This window comes from Salvelinus namaycush, chromosome 34, assembly GCF_016432855.1.
Source record: "Salvelinus namaycush isolate Seneca chromosome 34, SaNama_1.0, whole genome shotgun sequence".
Classification (NCBI taxonomy): domain Eukaryota; kingdom Metazoa; phylum Chordata; class Actinopteri; order Salmoniformes; family Salmonidae; genus Salvelinus; species Salvelinus namaycush.
Genome location: NC_052340.1, coordinates 33577177 through 33597282, shown reverse-complemented (window position 1 = coordinate 33597282; position 20106 = coordinate 33577177). Strand labels below are relative to the sequence as shown.

The window sequence follows — 20106 nt, the reverse complement described above, 5'->3', positions numbered from 1 at the left end:
TTAGAAAAAGAGTTCAACATAAATTACAGTAAAGTTTTTTCACCATTATCATAATTTCACAGAAAAAGAGTCAGCAGAGCAAGTTAGAACTTTAAATGGGCTAAATGAAACACAAAATAACTGTCACAAATAAATATTGCAATTGTGGATTTTAACATTGCATGCCATATCGTAGGCCTATAGAGTTTGATATAGAATTGCGCCTACCAAAATTATAACGGCAGTTGGCTACCTCGCCTTATGGTGCGTCACCAAGTGCTTCCGTAGGTTTATGTGTTACAGCCTACATATCTATTATACAGTAGTAGTACATAATTACAACAATTTGACAACAAAAACATGCAAAGGTTAAAAACAAGTCAGACTCACCAAACATACTTTCTTTAATGGCAGGTTTTGTATGAACATATAGCCTACAATCTGTCCGAGAGCGTCAAAGCAGTCAAGCAAAGTGTTGCTGTAGTGGAGGAAGTGTGTGTGTTCGCTGAAGAGGAAGTCACTCAAGAAATAATGGCACTGTGAGGAAGTGTATTGTCTCCCCACCACGACAGCCTGAGCTATTGTTTTAAGTATACGTTGCTGGTAGAATATTAAACAGCATTTTTAAATAAAATTGTTACCCAACGAATTAACTTATTTGACATTCAAATGTACAGAATAGGAATAACCACATAGTTGTTAGAGGCCCAGTGCAGACAAAATTCAGTGTTTCCTGTGTTTTATATCATATTGTACAACAGCTGATGAAACTAACACTGTAGAAGTGGGAAGAAAAGGGATCAGTGTTATTCCTGATTGTTGCCGGTTGAAAATATAATCTACACAAGAACATCTAATCCTCAGGTTTGCAATGGGCGGGAGTTTTGGCTCCCGCCCATTGGTTAACCCAGAAATTGGTTAATAGACCAATAACAAAAAGAGTTCCAAACCTCTCTGACAATAACAGCTAGTTTTCAGTTTTCCCCTCCACATTCAGACCACTCCCAGACAGTTCTAGCAAAATTCTTGCTTGAGAAATATTTTATTGCTAAAAAAAGCTATTTTTGTCAATTTTAATGGAAAACTATTAAAGTATGGTACTTAATTGTTACCCAGAAATGATTTGATGTTAATATAAACATGGCTGCATTGGGCCTTTAAACTAAGAATTGATGATTTACCATTAGCTTATGATGCAGTATATTATCAGATCAAGGTGTATCATACATCTTTATTATAAGAAGTTTGGATTTATCATGATAAGGCCTACATGATAAGGCCTATCCCATTGAGGCTCAAATCTGTTCTGATGGGGGGCATCAGTTCCATCAGAAGATGCCCCCCCTCTTTTTCACCATCAACATATCTCCTCCTCTTTTATTGCTAGTGTTGTGTAGCCTACAGCCTCAAGGTGGCATACTTGAGCTTAGTTGTGGGGGCTGATGAGTCGATGAGCTCCTCTGTACCTTTGTTCTGATAGCCCACATAGACTTAGATCGACACCACATTATCCATTTTGAAGTAGTCCATTTTCTTCTTTAACTACATTGAACAAAAATATAAAATATAAATATAAACCATTTCAAATATTTTACTGAGTTACAGTTCATATAAGGAAATCAGTCCATTTAAATAAATTCCATAGGCCCTAATCTATGGATTTCACACGACTGGGAATGCAGATATGCATCTATTGGTCACAGATACCTTAAAAAAAGGTGGGGGTGGATCAGAAAACCAGTCAGTATCTGGTGTGACCACCATTTGCCTCATGCAGCACAGCACATCTCCTTGATCAGGCTGTTGATTGTGGCCTATGGAATGTTGTCCTACTCCTCTTCAAGGGCTGTGTGAAGTTGCTGGATATTGGAGGGAACTTGAACACGCTGTCGTATACGTCAATCCAGATCATCCCAAACGTGCTCAATGTGTGACTTGTCTAGTGAGTATAGAAGAACTGGGACATTTTCAGCTACCAGTAATTGTGTACAGATCCTTGCGACATGGGGCCATGCATTATAATGCTGAAACATGAGGTGATGGCAGCAGATGAATGGCACGATGATGGGCCTCAGGATCTCATCACGGTATGTCTGTGCATTCAAATTGCCATCGATAAAATTTTATTGTATTTGTTGTCCGTAGCGTATGTCTGACTATACCATAACCCCACCGCCACCATGGGGCACTCTGTTCACAGCGTTGACATCATCAAACCACTTGCCCACACAACGCCATACAAGCTCTCTACAATCTGCAAGGTACTGTTGAAACCGGGATTCATCCGTGAAGAATATACTTCTCGAGCGTGCCAGTGGCCATTGAAAATTAGCATTTGCCCACTGAATTAGGTTACAACCCTGAACTGCAGTCAGGTCAAGATCCTGGTGAGGATGACGAGCACATACTTGAGCTTCCCTGAAACGGTTTCTGACAGTTTGTGCAGAACTTCTTTTGTTGTGCAAACCCACAGTTTCATCAGTTGTCCAGGTGGCTGGTCTAAGATGATCCCACAGGTGAAGAAGCCGGATGTTAAGGTCCAGAGCTGGCGTGGTTACACGTGGTCTGCGGTTGTGAGGCCAGTTGAACATACAGCCAAATTCTCTAAAACAACGTTGGAGGTGGCTTATGGTAGAGAATTTAACATTTAATTCTCTGGCAACAACTCTGGTGAACGTTCCTGCAGTCAGCATGCCAATTGCACGCTCCCTCAAAACTTGAGACATCTGTGGCATTGTGTTGTGTGACAAAACTGTACATTTTAGAGTGGCCTTTTATTGTCCCCCAGCACAAGGTGCACCTGTGTAATGATCATGCTGTTTAATCAGCTTCTTAATGTGCCACACCTGTCAGGTGGAAGGATTTTCTTGGTAAAGGAGAAATGCTCACTAACAGGGGTGTAAATACATTCCTGCACAAAATTAAGTTTTTCTTTGTATAGAACATTCTGGGATCTTTTATTTCAGCTCATGAAACATGGGACCAACACTTTACATGTAGAGCTTATATTTTTGTTCTTTGTACTTGTATGAGTTGGCAAACAAACTGAATGGGTGCACACTGCCACCTAGAGTGTGTTGTTTGAACAGGTAAAAATCCAAAGTTGGCGATTTACTGCCGCAGTTATGGAATGTATTATTCATTGCCTGATCCTTCCTGGTGACCTGGATGGAATTATGTGATCATTCCTTAACCAATACGAAGTCCCACCCAGTGACTACTTCAAAATGGTGAAAATCCTCAATGGCTATGCCCGTGCTAAAATGTATTTTGGGCGCTAGAGTTCTCTATCTATCTCTATGCCTCAAAAATCTCAACGAATTTATTTGTGTGTGAAGCCAGCATGAGCAACAGCTAGCAACAATAAGGCTGTGACCTACAGTAGGAGATTTCCTTTAAAAAAATGTCCTGCGTTGATATTGCTACAAACGTAGCATACAAATGGTCGGTATTAATTTAGATAAAATATATTTAATTAACTAGGCAAGTCAGATAAGAACAAATTCTAATTTGCAATGACGGCCTACTGGGGACCAGCGGGTTAACTGCCTTGTTCAGGGGTAGAACAACAGATTTTGTTAACTTTGTCAGCTCGGGGACTTGATCCAGCAATCTTTCAGTTACTGGCCCAACACTCCAACCACTAGGCTATCTAGGTGTGGTATATGGCCAATATACAAAGGCTAAGGGCTGTTGTTCTTCTCTACGACGCAACGTGGAGTGCCTGGATACAGCCCTTAGCCGTGGTATATTGGCCATATATCACAAACCCCTGAGGTGCCTTATTGCTATTATAAACTGGTTACAAACGTAATTAGAGCAGTACAAATAAATGTTTTGTCATACCCTGAATACTGATTGGCTGACAGCCCTGGTATATCAGACCATATACTACGGGTATGACAAATCATGTATTTTTACTGCTCAAATGATGTTGGTAACCAGTTTATAATATAAATAAGGCACCTCGAGGGTTTGTGATATCTGGCCAATATACTTCGGTTTAGGGCTGTTCTTAGGCACGACGGGCCTTATTGCTTAAATATATAATAACTGTAACATAATTAGACATCCGAATATATTTTTTATTTAATAATTCATTTACACCGTTTACAGGGCTGTACAATTATTTTGAAGGATTATCAAAAAAACTGAACAGGAAGTGATTCGTTAATATTGCTGGATTCACATGGGTGAAGCAACCCAGTCTGAAGAACATTTTTTTTTGTGTGGGGGAAACCGGCTGTAGCGGACATGTAGCTAGTGCATTACAACCGCTCTGTGTTTGAATCAATCATAAATACTTTTTTCTTACTTGAGTGTATTTTATCCAGTAAATTTACGTAAAAGGACGGGGTTGCTAAGTTGCTCGCGTTCTGTCACTGTGGCTAGTTCGTGTGCGATGATTATCGGTTTAGCCAATCTTCCTAGCTGCTGACAGTGGTCTGAAGGCTGCTGTTCTGTTGTGGTGGTGAGCTACCCGAAGAAGCGGCCCCGACCATAACGTTAGCTAGCTGGCTTTATCCAAGTGTCTGTTTGTCGACCTCCACGTATCTGTTAGTCGACCACCTCGGCCATTGCATTGGATTGTCTGCGCATTGCTGGCTAGCTAGCTACCTGACGTTAGCTGGCTAAACAGAGCGGAAAGTCATCTGTCATATGCAGATATGACAGCCAACTAGCTAGCTAGCCAGCTAACTTCGCTCTTTATCCATGGAATACAAATGGGTTTCTCTTTGGAGTATGAACCTACGATTGATGGCGTGCCTTTGAGTCTACGGTAACCCACAAGAGTTGTAATAAGAAAAGCATCCAATGCAAAAGTATTGAAAGGTAACTAACTAGCTACTATACATTTAATGGCTACCTAGAAAATCATGAAACGACTTACTTGATTATGATAGCTATTCAGGCTGGGCTGTCAAGCTCCCAGCTGTCACTTTTTTGTTTTGATAACGTTGGTTAGCCAGACATGTATGTAGCTACTGACTGGTAACGTTAGCTATGGTTGCTTGTTATCCATGTGCAGTTAATATAGCCTTGTAATGTAATATAATGATTTTATTGATGGTGAAATTGTTTGCTAGTAGTGTTATGGCTTAGTATTAGCCAACCACTGATTTTTGTGAGAGCCTGTTATCTGCCTTTAGCCCTATGTGACTTCTATACTATGTCTGTTGATATTTGGCTTGTAAAGCTCTGATGTGATCTCATTTGTCATTGTTGTTTGAAATCTGAAGTTGGCATAGTCAAATCACTAGGCTAGTAGCTAACATTGTAGCTATGTATGCGTGATGTCCCTCTAACATTTCCTCTCCATCCTCTTCCTAGCAAACCTCCATTATGGATTTCAGCAAATCGTTGACCTTGTGGATTGCATGCTTATGCCTCCTGAGGGAAAGCTGGACGGTACACGCCAGCTCAGACCACCATCATATTGATAATGGTGTGTCAGGTATGTAAATATAATTCAGAAAGTTCTGAACGTTATGACACACATGTAATCATTCAGCCCATATGCCAGCACGTGTATTCATACAATACTCCATACACAATGTGATCCAAATCGGACACATTGTAGACATTTGTTGCATTATCAGTGTACTACATTTACATTTAAGTCATTTAGCAGACGCTCTTATCCAGAGCGACTTACAAATTGGAAAGTTCATACATATTCATCCTGGTCCCCCCGTGGGAAATGAACCCACAACCCTGGCGTTGCAAGCGCCATGCTCTACCAACTGAGCCACACGGGACCATACTACAACCTCCTCTACCATTCCTGTATTTAGAAATTGTGCCGGCTCTAAATGTAGCCGTGCTGAGAATAGTTAGGGTATGCAATCTCCATTAAGCTCTGTTCTCGGGTGATCATGGCACACTGTCAAGTCAGGGAGTCGTGCATCTTCGTAGTGAGTTTGTTTTGTTACCTATTGACAAGTCAGTCAAAACATTTTTCACTCATCTTCACTAGTTTTGCCACAGCATTCCGTGTCAGAACAAAACGGATATGTGAAAGGATTGTCATAGGTTTTGTTTAAACTAAACTACATGGCACTGAGCATTTTTGGGACTTAGCAAAAATGGAAGGAACATCATATAGGTGCCTACGCCTCATGTCAGCTACAATAGCAGGCTAGACGTAGCCTATTCATTGTTAGTTTCGACTGGATCAGACCCTAGATTTATGGAAATGTTAGCTGTGTTGATTGTGAATGTCCTAACCAGTCTCTTCTGGCGTTCCCTGTTTGGTGGGTATGGATCATGCATCGTCATGTCATATTTATACAGCTGAGGGCAAATGAAGTGCCTGCCCATCATTTTATCATCCCTGTTTATACAGGGCTCTTATGATTACACTTGAACAGTGTTGATGTTGAACTTGTGGCATTTGTAATTTATCATGTAGTGCCATGCTTCCTGTCCAAAGGGCCCTTAACTAATGTATGCCTATTCCTGAAACAATTGAGACGTTTAGAAATGAATAACAGTATCTTTGAAGACCACTCTCGGCCCTGACTTTTGTAAGTCTATTCTATACCACTTACATTAATTGTGCCTCTACTTGTAAGGTCTTTGATGTGACATCATGCATTGAGGCCAGACTGCGTAAAGGCTTGGACAGGAGCCTAGTCATGGAGTGATACAACATGTTTGGCTATTACAGTGACCCATCTCCAATAGAGATTGTATTTGTGGTAAAACATTACACGGTTTTAGTGGTTTCTATGGACCTGTTGGTGGTGAGACATTCAGTGAATGTGGCCTAGCTAGCCACATGCATAATGTATAGGTTAGTGTCTGTGCTCAGCAACAGTTTTACTAGCTCGTGGCGTTTGTGTGGTGAAGAGGCTCGGTGCCTGGAGAGGGTTGACTACTACAGACTACTGCCTGCTACAGTAAGCCTGGTTGGGCATCCTGGAGTCAGGATGGGAAACAGTAATTACACCGGCAGTGAACTGGAATGTTCCAGAGGGCAAGTGCGTGTTCAATCTTCTACAGGCACACATACAGAGAGAGTGTTACATAACCTAAAGCTTTTGAAAAGGTTGTCTAGTATGTAAATACCTGATCTCCAGACCCAGTAAGTTTGCAAACCAAATGAGAAAGAGGGTGTGAGTGAGAATAGCAGGTGATAAACGTCATAATTGTTTTCATAATGGCAGTGTTTTCTGAAGAAGCACTGGGCTGGAGTTCTGGAATGTAGACCCACTAGTTTTTTCAAATACCCAAAACAACGGCCCAAAAGTAGCATTTTTAACCACAACCATCACACACTTGGGTTGTAGACTTAACCTTTATTTAGTAGGCTAGCTGTGTTCAGCACACTGACTTTATTTAGTAGGCTAGCTGTGTTCAGCACACTGACTTGGGTTGTATACTTAATCTTTATATAGTAGGCCAGCAGTGTTCAGCACACTGACTTGGGTTGTAGACGTAACCTTTATTTAGTAGGCTAGCTGTGTTCAGCACACTGACTTGGGTTGTATACTTAATCTTTATATAGTAGGCCAGCAGTGTTCAGCACACTGACTTGGGTTGTAGGCTTAATCTTTATTTAGTAGGCTAGCTGTGTTCAGCACACTGACTTGGGTTGTAGACTTAACCTTTATTTAGTAGGCTAGCTGTGTTCAGCACACTGACTTGGGTTGTAGACTTAACCTTTATCTAGTAGGCTAGCTGTGTTCAGCACACTGACTTGGGTTGTAGACGTAACCTTTATCTAGTAGGCTAGCTGTGTTCAGCACACTGACTTGGGTTGTAGACTTAACCTTTATTTAGTAGGCTAGCTGTGTTCAGCACACTGACTTGGGTTGTAGACTTAACCTTTATCTAGTAGGCTAGCAGTGTTCAGCACACTGACTTTATTTAGTGGGCTAGGTGTGTTCAGCACACTGACTTGGGTTGTAGACGTAACCTTTATCTAGTAGGCTAGCTGTGTTCAGCACACTGACTTGGGTTGTAGACGTAACCTTTATTTAGTAGGCTAGCAGTGTTCAGCACACTGACTTGGGTTGTAGACTTAACCTTTATTTAGTAGGCTAGCAGTGTTCAGCACACTGACTTGGGTTGTAGACTTAACCTTTATTTAGTAGGCTAGCAGTGTTCAGCACACTGACTTGGGTTGTATACTTAATCTTTATTTAGTAGGCTAGCAGTGTTCAGCACACTGACTTGGGTTGTAGACTTAACCTTTATTTAGTAGGCTAGCAGTGTTCAGCACACTGACTTGGGTTGTAGACTTAACCTTTATTTAGTAGGCTAGCAGTGTTCAGCACACTGACTTTATTTAGTGGGCTAGGTGTGTTCAGCACACTGACTTGGGTTGTAGACGTAACCTTTATCTAGTAGGCTAGCAGTGTTCAGCACACTGACTTGGGTTGTAGACGTAACCTTTATCTAGTAGGCTAGCAGTGTTCAGCACACTAACTTGTGTGGGTTGATTTGGAGCCCCCAGCGAGATTTATGCTGTTAGGTTGCTGAATTTAAATAACAGTTTGACCTGGAATGGATTTGTCAGTCAGTAATCTGGAGCCGTATTAGCATGGAGGCTGTCATTTTGAGCTGCATGGTTATTGTCAAACTGCCACTATAGATGGGGTTTGAGATTTGGTGCCTTTCATTGCAGCTGTACAGCCTAGTTATGGCAGAGGAAATACTGTTTTTGATCAGAAATGCTCCACCCCACTTTCTGCTGCAGTGCAGTGGCACATTTTTGTGGCACATGCTACTGCCTGTATGCTTGTGTTGAAGAGAAGGCTTTACAATCAGAGAATGTTAGCATGTCTTAACAAGCAGCTCCAGAAAACCTGACAGAAAGTCAGTTGATGGATTAGCAGCTTGTTGTAGCCTACTTACACTGTAAATAATATATATTTTTTCTTGTTAGAGTTCTGAATAGAGTGGTGGGAGGGTGTTTGACAAAGATGTATGTTTCCTCGTGCACATAAAGGCTTCTTGAAGTCAGGAACAGTTTTACTCAAATAGAGAATTTATTTGACTAAATGGATAAATACAACAGTTAAAATCAGTTTTTGAGCTAAAACAAGGATATAAGTTCAAAAAGGTAAGAGCATAAAATGCTCTCCTCTGTCCTTGTTTTCAACGACTCACACTGCCTATCTCTCACAAACACATAAACCCCTCTGTTCAACCAACTCAGTTTGGTTGGAGGGGCTACAATCCTGACTCAACACACATTCCTCACATTTATAATTACACACTTAACTGTAACAGACTAAATGTTTGACTGGAAGGTTATGAAAAATGACTGAAAAACAGGGCCCTTTAACAAATAAACATTAACACAGTCACACTCACACACAATGGGGAATGTATGAGTCTTTAGGTGAGGAAGTGCCATCATCCTCACAGGGTGTCAGCTGTGTTGGTGGTTGTTGATATGCCTGGATATTATAGAATTGATTTCACATTGGCCACCTGTCACAGCTAGGGCTGGGCAATATGGCCAACATGTTAAATCACGGTATTTCCCCAAAAATTGGACGGTATGGCGGTATTTGACTGTATTTTTAGTTTTGAATAATAAAAGTTGTACATTTACTTTATGAGTAGTGAGTGATCCTAGTGCTTTATGAGTAGTGAGTGATCCTAGTGCTTTATGAGTAGTGAGTGATCCTAGTGCTTTATGAGTAGTGAGTGATCCTAGTGCTTTATGAGTAGTGAGTGATCCTAGTGCTTTATGAGTAGTGAGTGATCCTAGTGCTTTATGAGTAGTGAGTGATCCTAGTGCTTTATGAGTAGTGAGTGATCCTAGTGCTTTATGAGTAGTGAGTGATCCTAGGGTGGCAACACATTCATTCTTAGTGATTTCAATGAGTCTTTCTCCATTCTGATTGTTTTATACTGTTCAATTCAACTTCAACCAAAACACATTTCAGCACTTTTTATAATTTCTATATTTCCTGCACTCAATTGCAGTGGTGGAAAAAGTACCCAATTGTCATACTTGAGTAAAAGTAAAGATACGTTAATAGAACATTACTCAAGTGAAAGTCACCTAGTAAAATACTACTTGAGTAAATATACTTAAGTATCAAAAGTAAAAGTATAAATAATTTCAAATTCCTTATATTAAGCAAAGCAGATGGCCCCATTTTCTTGTTTTTTTAAAAATGTACGGATAGCCAGGGGCACACTCCAACACTCATAATTTTCAAACAAAGCATTTGTGTTTAGTGAGTCCTCCAGATCAGAGGCAGTAGATGACCAGGGATGTTCTCTTGACAAGTGCGTGAATTGGACCATTTTCCTGTCCAGCTAAGCATTCATGTAACGAGTACTTTTAGGTGTCCGGGAAAATGTAAGGAGTTAAAAAGTACAGTATTTTCTTTAGGAATGTATTGAAGTAAAAGTTGTCACAATTTTTTTTTTTTTTGTAAAGTACAAATACCCCAAAAATGACTTAAGTAGTACTTCAAAGTATTGGTATCAGGCTGTATTAGCTAGCTATGTTTGCTCTTACTCAGTACATTTATTAGCTAGCTAACAATTAGCGTCTCACAAGATTTAGTGCAACTTGATAAGAAAAGACAAACTAGCTGTTTGCTGATGTAAGAAACACAAACAAATAGTGTCATTATAGAACTCTAGTGGATTTATATTAAGACGCAAAGTGAAAACAGCATTGTTGTCATCAACATTGCTGTGTGTGCTGCGTTGACCATGCAGACTGAATGCAAGTGTTTCATGGTTGAGGAACATCAAATGTGCTCCTTGAGTGACGGGGGGCGTGGCTAGGTCTGTGTGGAAAGCGGCATGGAGAGAAAGAGCGGAGAGAGATGACTCAAGTAGCGAAGTAAACTATAAAAATTGACATTTAACACATTTAACAAACCAACATTCAAATACTGTTCTAGAAGGTAAAGTAAAAACCCGAACTGGTCCCTGCATCAATACCGGTATATCATAAAATACGGTATACCACCCAGCCCTAGTCACAGCCTCTGTGGCTGGCTTGCTCTTGACAGTTGTGGATCCAAAGAAGTTGAATCATTTGCCCCTATGCTGTTGCCTACAGCTAGACTGCTTGATATAATGCACTTCCATATCTTCACTTTTCTGGCCTGAAAAATTGCCATTTTCTGTGCAGCACTTGCTACCTTAATTTCTTTGAAGTCTTTGTCATAAATAAAGCTGCAGTAGGATTCCATGCCAGAGAAGCTCCTGCCTGCCCTGTGCTATAAGTTGCACTCTGCATGGGCCAATCGGGGAAAGTTACTTACTGGTCTTGCCTAGTGTTGTAATACTACGAGCTACCTTGTGCAGCAAATGGGAGAGCAAGCAGGAAGTAAACACACATGGACACTTGCTGTTGTGTGCTTCCTCATGATAGATTTCATCACACAGGGAGATGCCTGATATCACATTTCTTAGTGTGAAATATGACGATATCGCACTAATGTAGGCCTTGCCCTATTTTTTATTTATTTAACCGTTATTTAACTAGGCAAGTCAGTTAAGAACACATTCTTAATTACAATGATGGCCTACCAAAAGGCAAAAGGCCTCCTGCGGGGATGGGGACTGAGATTAAAAATATAGGACAAAACACACTTTTTAATTTATTTATTTAACCTTTATTTAACCAGGAAGGGCTCATTGAGATTTAAATCCTGGCCAAGATAGGCAGCACCAAGTCATTACAAAAATTACAGACAAACAACATGAAAAACTACAAGTAATCTAGTAAAAACCATAACATTCACAAGAGTATAACAAAAATCAAAAACAGCAAATTAAAAACATTGACAGGTCAGGGAATCAGCCTCAAGATCATTCATCAGTGATCTAAAAATACCAATCGGGACAAGTTCTTCCAGTTTAAAAGTATTTCGTAAGGCGTTCCAAGACGATGGCGCAGAGTACATAAAAGCCCTTTTATCAAATTCAGTTCGGACATTTGGAACAGTTAGCAGGATAAAGTCCAGCGAACGAAGAGAGTACCATCACGACGAGAGACAACACTACATAAAGATAGTCCTAAAACGACAACACAACATGGAAGCAACACAACATGGCAGCAGCACAATATGGTAGCTGCACAAAACATGGTACAAACATTATTGTGCACAAACAAACCACAAAGGCAATAAGGTAGAGACAACAATACATCGTGTGAAGCAGCCACAACTGTCAGTAAGAGTGTCCATGATTGAGTCTATTTCATTTGTGTTTTGGTCAGGTTTCTGGGCAGGATAAGCCACACAGTCGTACAAGCGAAAATATTTTGCTCAGACTCTTCTCTTTGATCTATCTGGTCAGCTCTTTCCCTTTTAGGGACTGTTGGCTATGACTTCTTTCAGCCATTTTGCCTGTATTTCTACCCTGCTGTAGACTCCATGAAGACTCCATTCTTTCGACCTGAGATTGTATACTTAACTTAGAACATTGAAGCTTTCAGAAATGACACTTGGCTACACTGCATATCTCTGTGGCTTAGAGGCAGCCTTGGTTACCCTCCTGCACATAGCCCAGAATGTCTGCAGACTGCAGCTCAGACCAAACTATGTTTTCCTCTGAGTTGAAGTGAGGCCGTTGATCTGCTGTTGCAGAGGGTTTCTAATCCCCCAGGAGAGAGGGGAAGACTGCAGGCCAGGCAGGCATAGACACACCACATAATATACAGCCTAGCCGGATGGTTTCATAACCATGACTAGAGCCAGAGATACTCCCGGCATGTGACACCATTCATACAACTTTTTTTTTTTCAAACAACTGAATTGGAATGGCTGCATAGCTGGAATTCTTGAGGTGAAAGTGAACACACTTCTTACTAAGTATAGACCTCTATGTACGTGCTATTATGCTGATGTGTAATAATGTATGCTAAGATAGGCGGGTCGTTCCACGAATAGAGTACATTTTGGGTAGTGTAACTTGGTAAAATAAAAATATATAACGGTCTGTCATAAAAAGCACATAAAGATGTATTATAGAGGTCGACCGATTAATCGGAATTTGCCGATTAATTGGGGCCGATTTCAAGTCTTCATAACAATCGGTAATCGGCATTTTTGGACACCGATCATGGCCGATTACATTGCACTCCACGAGGAGCCTGCGTGGCAGGCTGACTACCTGTTATGCGAGTGCAGCAAGGAGCCAAGGTAAGGTGCTAGCTAGCATTAAACGTATCTTATAAAAAAACAATCGATCTTAACATAATCGCTAGTTTGTTAATCGCTAGCACATGGTTGATATTACTAGATTATCTAGCTTGTCTTGCGTTGCATATAATCGATGCGGTGCCTGTTAATCTATCATTGAATCACAGCCTACTTCGCCAAACGGGTGATTTAACAAGCGCATTCGTGAAAAAAGCACTGTCGTTGCACCAATGTGTACCTAACCATAAACATCAACGCCTTTCTTAAAATCAATACACAAGTATATATTTTTAAACCTCATATTTACTTAATATTGCCTGCTAACATGAATTTCTTTTAACTAGAGAAATTGTGTCGGTTCTCTTGCGTTCTGTGCAAGTGGAGTCAGGGTATATGTAGCAGTTTGGGCCACCTGGCTCGTTGAGAACTGTGTGAAGACTATGTCTTCCTAACAAAGACGGCCAACTTCGCCAAATGGGGGATGATTTAACAAAAGCGCATTTGTGAAAAAAGCACAATCGTTGCACGAATTTACCTAACCATAAAAATCAATGCCTTTCTTAAAATCAATACACAGAAGTATATATTTTTTTAAACCTGCATATTTAGTTAAAAGAAATCCAGGTTAGCAGGCAATATTAAACTAGAGAAATTGTCACGTCTCTTGCGTTCATTGCACGCAGAGTCAGGGTATATGCAACAGTTTGGGCCGCCTGGCTCGTTGCGAACTAATTTGCCAGAATTTACGTAATTATGACATACCATTGAAGGTTGTGCAATGTAACAGGAATATTTAGATTTATGGATGCCACCCGTTAGATAAAATACAGAACGGTTCCGTATTTCACTGAAAGAATAAACGTTTTGTTTTCGAAATGATAGTTTCTGGATTTTACCATATTAATGACCTAAGGCTTGTATTTCTGTGTGTTATTATGTTATATTTAAGTCTATGATTTGATATTTGATAGAGTAGTCTGACTGAGCGGTGGTAGGCAGCAGCAGCCTCGTAAGCATTCATTCAAACAGCACTTTCATGCGTTTGACAGCAGCTCTTAGCTGTGCTTCAAGCATTGAGCTGTTTATTACTTTAAGCCTATCAACTCCTGACATTAGGCTGGTGTAACCGATGTGAAATGGCTAGCTAGTTAGCGGGGTGCGCGCTAGTAGCGTTTCAATCGGTGACATCACTCGCTCTGAGACCTTGAAGTAGTTGTTCCCCTTGCTCTGCAAGGGCCGCGGCTTTTGTGGAGCGATGGGTAACGATGCTTCGAGGGTGGCTGTTGTCGATGTGTTCCTGGTTCGAGCCCAGGTAGGGGCGAGGAGAGGGACGGAAGCTATGCTGTTACACTGGCAATACTAAAGTGCCTATTTGAACATCCAATAGTCAAAGGTATATGAAATACAAATGGTATAGAGTGAAATAGTCCTATAATTCCTATAATAACTACAACCTAAAACTTCTTACCTGGGAATATTGAAGACTCATGTTAAAAGGAACCACCAGCTTTCATATGTTCTCATGTTCTGAGCAAGGAACTTAAACGTTAGCTTTTCTACATGGCACATATTGCACTTTTACTTTCTTCTCCAACACTTTGTTTTTGCATTATTTAAACCAAATGTTTCATTATTTATTTGAGGCTAAATTGATTTTATTGATGTATTATATTAAGTTAAAATTAAAGTGTTCATTCAGTATTGTTGTAATTGTCATTATTACAAATAAATAAATTAAAAAATTGTCAGATTAATCGGTATCGTTTTTTTTGGGACCTCCAATAATCGGTATCGGCGTTGAAAAATCATAATCGGTCAACCTCTAATGTTTTATCATCTCAAGGGGGTAACAAAAAGACTATAGGACATGCCAATAACGTGCCATTAAAGTAACAGGGTTGACCGTAACAGGATTGAGGTTTTCATCTTAAATTAGCCATTAATCCCCTTGTGATATGGGGAATGGAAGCTTTGTGCAACAGGGAAGGGCAATTCAATGCAAGCTTCCCTCTTCTTCTTTTTTACATTGTTCAAACATTTCTAGCTCATCTATTAGTAACAGGGTGTTATGCTCAGTTTTCCATCACTAAACACCAGAAAAGAAGAGTAAATGCTATGATTTGACTATTATATTTTCAATGTTTCTTACATATAAAAAAAAAATGAGAGTTCAGTTGACGTAACAGGGTTGACCTTAGAATGATGAACAGGATTAATTGAATCACCAATCATATTAAAAAATAATCATCTTCAGAAAGGAAAACCAAAGCAACGACAACGAGGGCTTTACAATGATGGTGAGAACTTGAAGACGTGTTGGGGTTAGATCTTCCCAGGAAAGTCTGAAAAATATGACGAGGGACATGTCAAAATGCAGATTATTATTCATTTTTTATTCATATAAAAAAACTTATTTATAGAAATGTCCATGTGGTATATATTAAAAGGCACTTCATTAAATGTAATACTAGTTGTAGGCTTTATTCCATACTAAGTAAAGGAAAATAACATTAGGCTAGTAAGGATTTGGATGTTTTGAACACATGGTTCCCTCTGGTCTTTGACTTCTCCCTCACTAGAACTCTACTTCCCTACACACGTGTTGCACTGGGATTGATGACATAACATCAGCACCCTTGTCATTCTGAGTGTTGACAACCATGTGTTGACAACACTCAGGTTACACTGTTGTAAGAAAGCAGCTACCCCCCACAACACAGCCTGGTTATAAATAGCCCCTGTGGTTTTCTGCTGTGAGCAGCAAAGTTCCTAGGCCACAATGTGGATTTGAACAAATGGCTTGCGATGGTTTCAAGGTGGACATCATTTTGGCTGTTAGCCTACCCATAAGCTGAAGTGTGTTACAAGCTGATTGTCACTAGACTAGACCATTTAGTTGACTGGTCGATTGTTTGTTTGGTCAATAGGCTGTTGGTCGACCAATATATCTTTTTTTTAGCAGTGGCAAATCTAGAAAAATAATTTATGGCACACGAGACACCTGTCTGATTCATACCTGTCTGAGTGGGCTAACCCATTGCGGAGGCTGCGGGGATGGCACACCAGTATCATCAGTAGTACATTTACTGTTATTTCCCATTTCTCATCTACAATGTGTGTTTGGTTATGGTAATTTCTGTTAATTTATTTGATTTATTATTATTATAGTCTTACTGTTGTCATTGTAGGAGTGGACACGTTGTTTGCAGAGAGCACAACTTAGGCTACACTTGTTAGAAAAAAGTTGTGGTTTATTTCATTCCATTTACGAGTTGTCAGATTATTCATTGTCTTTTGTTTTGCAGCGCTCTTGTCAATCTTGAGTAAGGACATGCACCTGATTACGCATAGAAGTAGGCCTAGACTACCTGGCCTACACGCAAATATAGGCCTATAAATGTGTCCATTTGGGGATTTGATACTATTTCTGATTGTCTTAACCATCACAAAGGAGCTTTTCAAAGAAAAAATGTATTCACATCAAACAGCAAGTAAACAAAGTGTGTTTTTACACCCATAGAGAATGACAGTAGTTCCTCAATGTAGCCTACTTGATACATTTTTTTTGCGTCTCTCTATCGATTACCACTCCGCATGAAAGGGGGAAAAAATGTCATGCTCTGATCTGGTGGAAAAGTCATAAAATAGGCCTACCTAATTACTTCTTATCCCTTGCGCAAATAGCCTACAACTGTGTCCATGGCAGGGGAATATTTTATGCAATGTTGCAAGTTTGCTAGCACTAGCTTTGGGACATACCAAGTTAATAGTTGATACAATGTTTCAAGTTTCTTGCAGACAGGCCATGCGTAGCCAATGTCATTTATAGGATATTTATTTTTATCAGGATATTTTCTACCTGCAGGCTGCAATGTTTTTATTTGTTGGCCTTATGTAGGCTATTTTTACATAGTTGGCAATGGCAATAAAAGTTACTTTTAGATTTGTATCATTTTCATTTAGATATAATTTTGGCTACACCAGCAGCTATTATGTGGCTATTAACCACGTCATTGATTTTGAGATCTGAAGACTTTATTATAAATGAAATGAAACTGTTCCACAGAAATGTACATATAAAACTGGCACATGGATTAGTAGAAATCGTAGGAAAACTTGGCACTCCAAATGGAAAAGGTTGCCGACTGCTGGTGTAGCCTTCAGCAGCCTAATGGCAGAATCTGCAAAGGCAGCAGCAGCGGGCAGGGATAGGAGGAGAACATATGTCTTTTTTGTTTTTTTCTGGGTAGGCTATATTGATCTGTCTCCCTCTTTAGTAGTTTGTGTGTCTTCATTTTGAATCGCAGTGCTTAAAGCATCAGACAAGCTCAGTAGCCTACATATAGTTGATTTTATTCAAACATAGGGTGTGTCTATATTTGGGAAAATACAAGTTTAAAAATGTAGACCAATTGATTGGTCGAAAGAACAGACGACTCTTGGTCAACCAAGATTTTTGTAGTTGTTGTGGACAACCCTACACTAGACCTACTGTGTGGTGTTGGGCGGTATCCAGATACCTTCAAAACGTTCCTGTACCATACCGGGGTATACGGTATTACTGACAGTGCACGCAAAGGCCGCTATTTCTTTCCAAACCCCCCAAAAATATATACATTATTCTTTTGACACACAAAACAAATTTTGTCAGCAGGGATCTTGATCCAGGAGGAGATTGATTGTCTCTGCTCTAAGAAGCTTGATCTTGCAAGCTAGCCACTTAACCAGCCACTTAACCAGCCACTTAACCAGCCACTTAACCAGCCACTTAACCAGCCACTTAGCCAGCCACTTAGCCAGCCACTTAACCAGCCACTTAACCAGCCACTTAACCAGCCACTTAACCAGCCACTTAGCCAGCCACTTAGCCAGCCACTTAGCCAGCCACTTAGCTAGCACACCAAATGCATAGGTGGAGCCCTGAGTTGGAAATAATTTATTTGGCACATCTTGGATAGTGTTACTTATAGTTACAAGCAGTGGCGTAGCTTTAGGGTGCCCCAAACTATTGAACATGTATACCAGTATACAATATATATGAATTACCGCCCAAGTTCAGGTATTGTTGGGAGCCCTGTACAACTGCTGACTCAAGTTCAACTTGTCTTTTCTCTCTCAGAACTCTGTCGCATCGATGAGCCTCGGTGCTACGATGAAAATACCATCCTCAGCTTCGAGGCCATCCGCAGTATCCACAAGCAGATGGATGACGATGCTAATGGCAATGTGGATGTGTCAGAGACGGATGGGGTGAGTAGTACCACCAGGTTCCCTACACAATGTGGGCGTGTCAGAGAAGGACTGGATGAGTAGCACCACCAGGTTCCCTACAAAATGTGGGCGTGTCAGAGAAGGACTGTGTGGGTAGTACCACCAGGTTCCCTACACAATGTGGGCGTGTCAGAGAAGGACTGGATGAGTAGTACCACCAGGTTCCCTACAAAATGTGGGCGTGTCAGAGAAGGACTGTGTGGGTAGTACCACCAGGTTCCCTACACAATGTGGGCGTGTCAGAGAAGGACTGGGTGGGTAGTACCACCAGGTTCCCTACACAATGTGGGCGTGTCAGAGAAGGACTGGGTGGGTAGTACCACCAGGTTCCCTACACAATGTGGGCGTGTCAGAGAAGGACTGGGTGGGTAGTACCACCAGGTTCCCTACACAATGTGGGCGTGTCAGAGAAGGACTGGGTGGGTAGTACCACCAGGTTCCCTACACAATGTGGGCGTGTCAGAGAAGGACTGGGTGGGTAGTACCACCAGGTTCCCTACACAATGTGGGCGTGTCAGAGAAGGACTGGATGAGTAGTACCACCAGGTTCCCTACAAAATGTGGGCGTGTCAGAGAAGGACTGGGTGGGTAGTACCACCAGGTTCCCTACACAATGTGGGCGTGTCAGAGAAGGACTGGGTGGGTAGTACCACCAGGTTCCCTACACAATGTGGGCGTGTCAGAGAAGGACTGTGTGGGTAGTACCACCAGGTTCCCTACACAATGTGGGCGTGTCAGAGAAGGACTGGGTGGGTAGTACCACCAGGTTCCCTACACAATGTGGGCGTGTCAGAGAAGGACTGGGTGGGTAGTACCACCAGGTTCCCTACACAATGTGGGCGTGTCAGAGAAGGACTGGGTGGGTAGTACCACCAGGTTCCCTACACAATGTGGGCGTGTCAGAGAAGGACTGGGTGGGTAGTACCACCAGGTTCCCTACACAATGTGGGCGTGTCAGAGAAGGACTGGGTGGGTAGCACCACCAGGTTCACAACTTCAATAGCATTTGATAGATTACTGGTGTTTTCAGTTTTCATAGTGTGATGTGTTGGAGAGGATGTAGTGCTGCATGGCACCAGCCAAACCTGCCTATGTGAGTCACAGAAAAGTGTCCTGAAGGTATCACTACTTTAATCCCCTGTCATCCACCAGCAGGGATTCCTTCCGAAGATGGCCACAGATAATGAGATTAGTTAATGGCTGCTCGGTAATGGCTTTTACTTTGCTATTGAAGTAAGTGGTGGATTTGTGCTCCTCCTGCTTCTCATGTTGTAGTGCTGTGCTTGAGTTCACTGAGTAGAAACCCCTGCTGGTTTTTACTATGGTGCTGCAGGAGTTGGCTCCTGTTTTACAGGCTCCTAACCAATTGTTATTTTACCAGCTGCCTCCGGTAAGACATAGGGTGGTGGTCTGTGTCTGTCAATAACAGCTGGTGCGCGAAATCTAATATTTAGGAAGTCTCAAGGTTTTGCTTGCCTGAGTATCTCTTGATAAGCTGTAGACCACACTATTTACCAAGAGAGTTTTCATATCTGTCTATTTACCACCACAAACCGATGCTGGCACTAAGACCGCACTCAACGAGCTGTACAAGGCCAAAAGCAAATAAGAAAATGCTCATCTAGAGGCGGCGCCTAGTGGCCGGGGACTTTAATGCAGGACTTTTTCATTTTACCTAATTTCTACCAGCATGTCACGTGCAACCAGAGAGGGACCATATTTC

The 20106-nt window shown here is 41.2% G+C and overlaps 2 protein-coding genes across 4 annotated transcripts in view; one reads left to right on the top strand and one right to left on the bottom strand.

Annotated features, from left to right (window-relative positions):
• Positions 1-495, bottom strand: part of LOC120028945 (rho-related GTP-binding protein RhoG-like) — a 2551-nt gene extending 2056 nt beyond the window's left edge. For 2 of the 3 annotated variants that reach the window (XM_038974219.1, XM_038974221.1), the window contains exon 1: positions 370-495. The gene's annotated coding sequence lies outside the window, so the exon portion shown is untranslated. The remainder of the gene's footprint in view (positions 1-369) is intronic. The other variant, XM_038974220.1, reaches the window with a different exon arrangement.
• Positions 496-4173: 3678 nt separating this feature from the next.
• Positions 4174-20106, top strand: part of LOC120028318 (stromal interaction molecule 1-like) — a 66232-nt gene continuing 50299 nt past the window's right edge. The window contains exons 1-3 of the mRNA XM_038973523.1: positions 4174-4812; positions 5311-5434; positions 18232-18362. Coding sequence (XP_038829451.1) covers positions 5323-5434; positions 18232-18362 — 243 coding nt within the window. The 5' untranslated portion in view covers positions 4174-4812; positions 5311-5322. The remainder of the gene's footprint in view (positions 4813-5310; positions 5435-18231; positions 18363-20106) is intronic.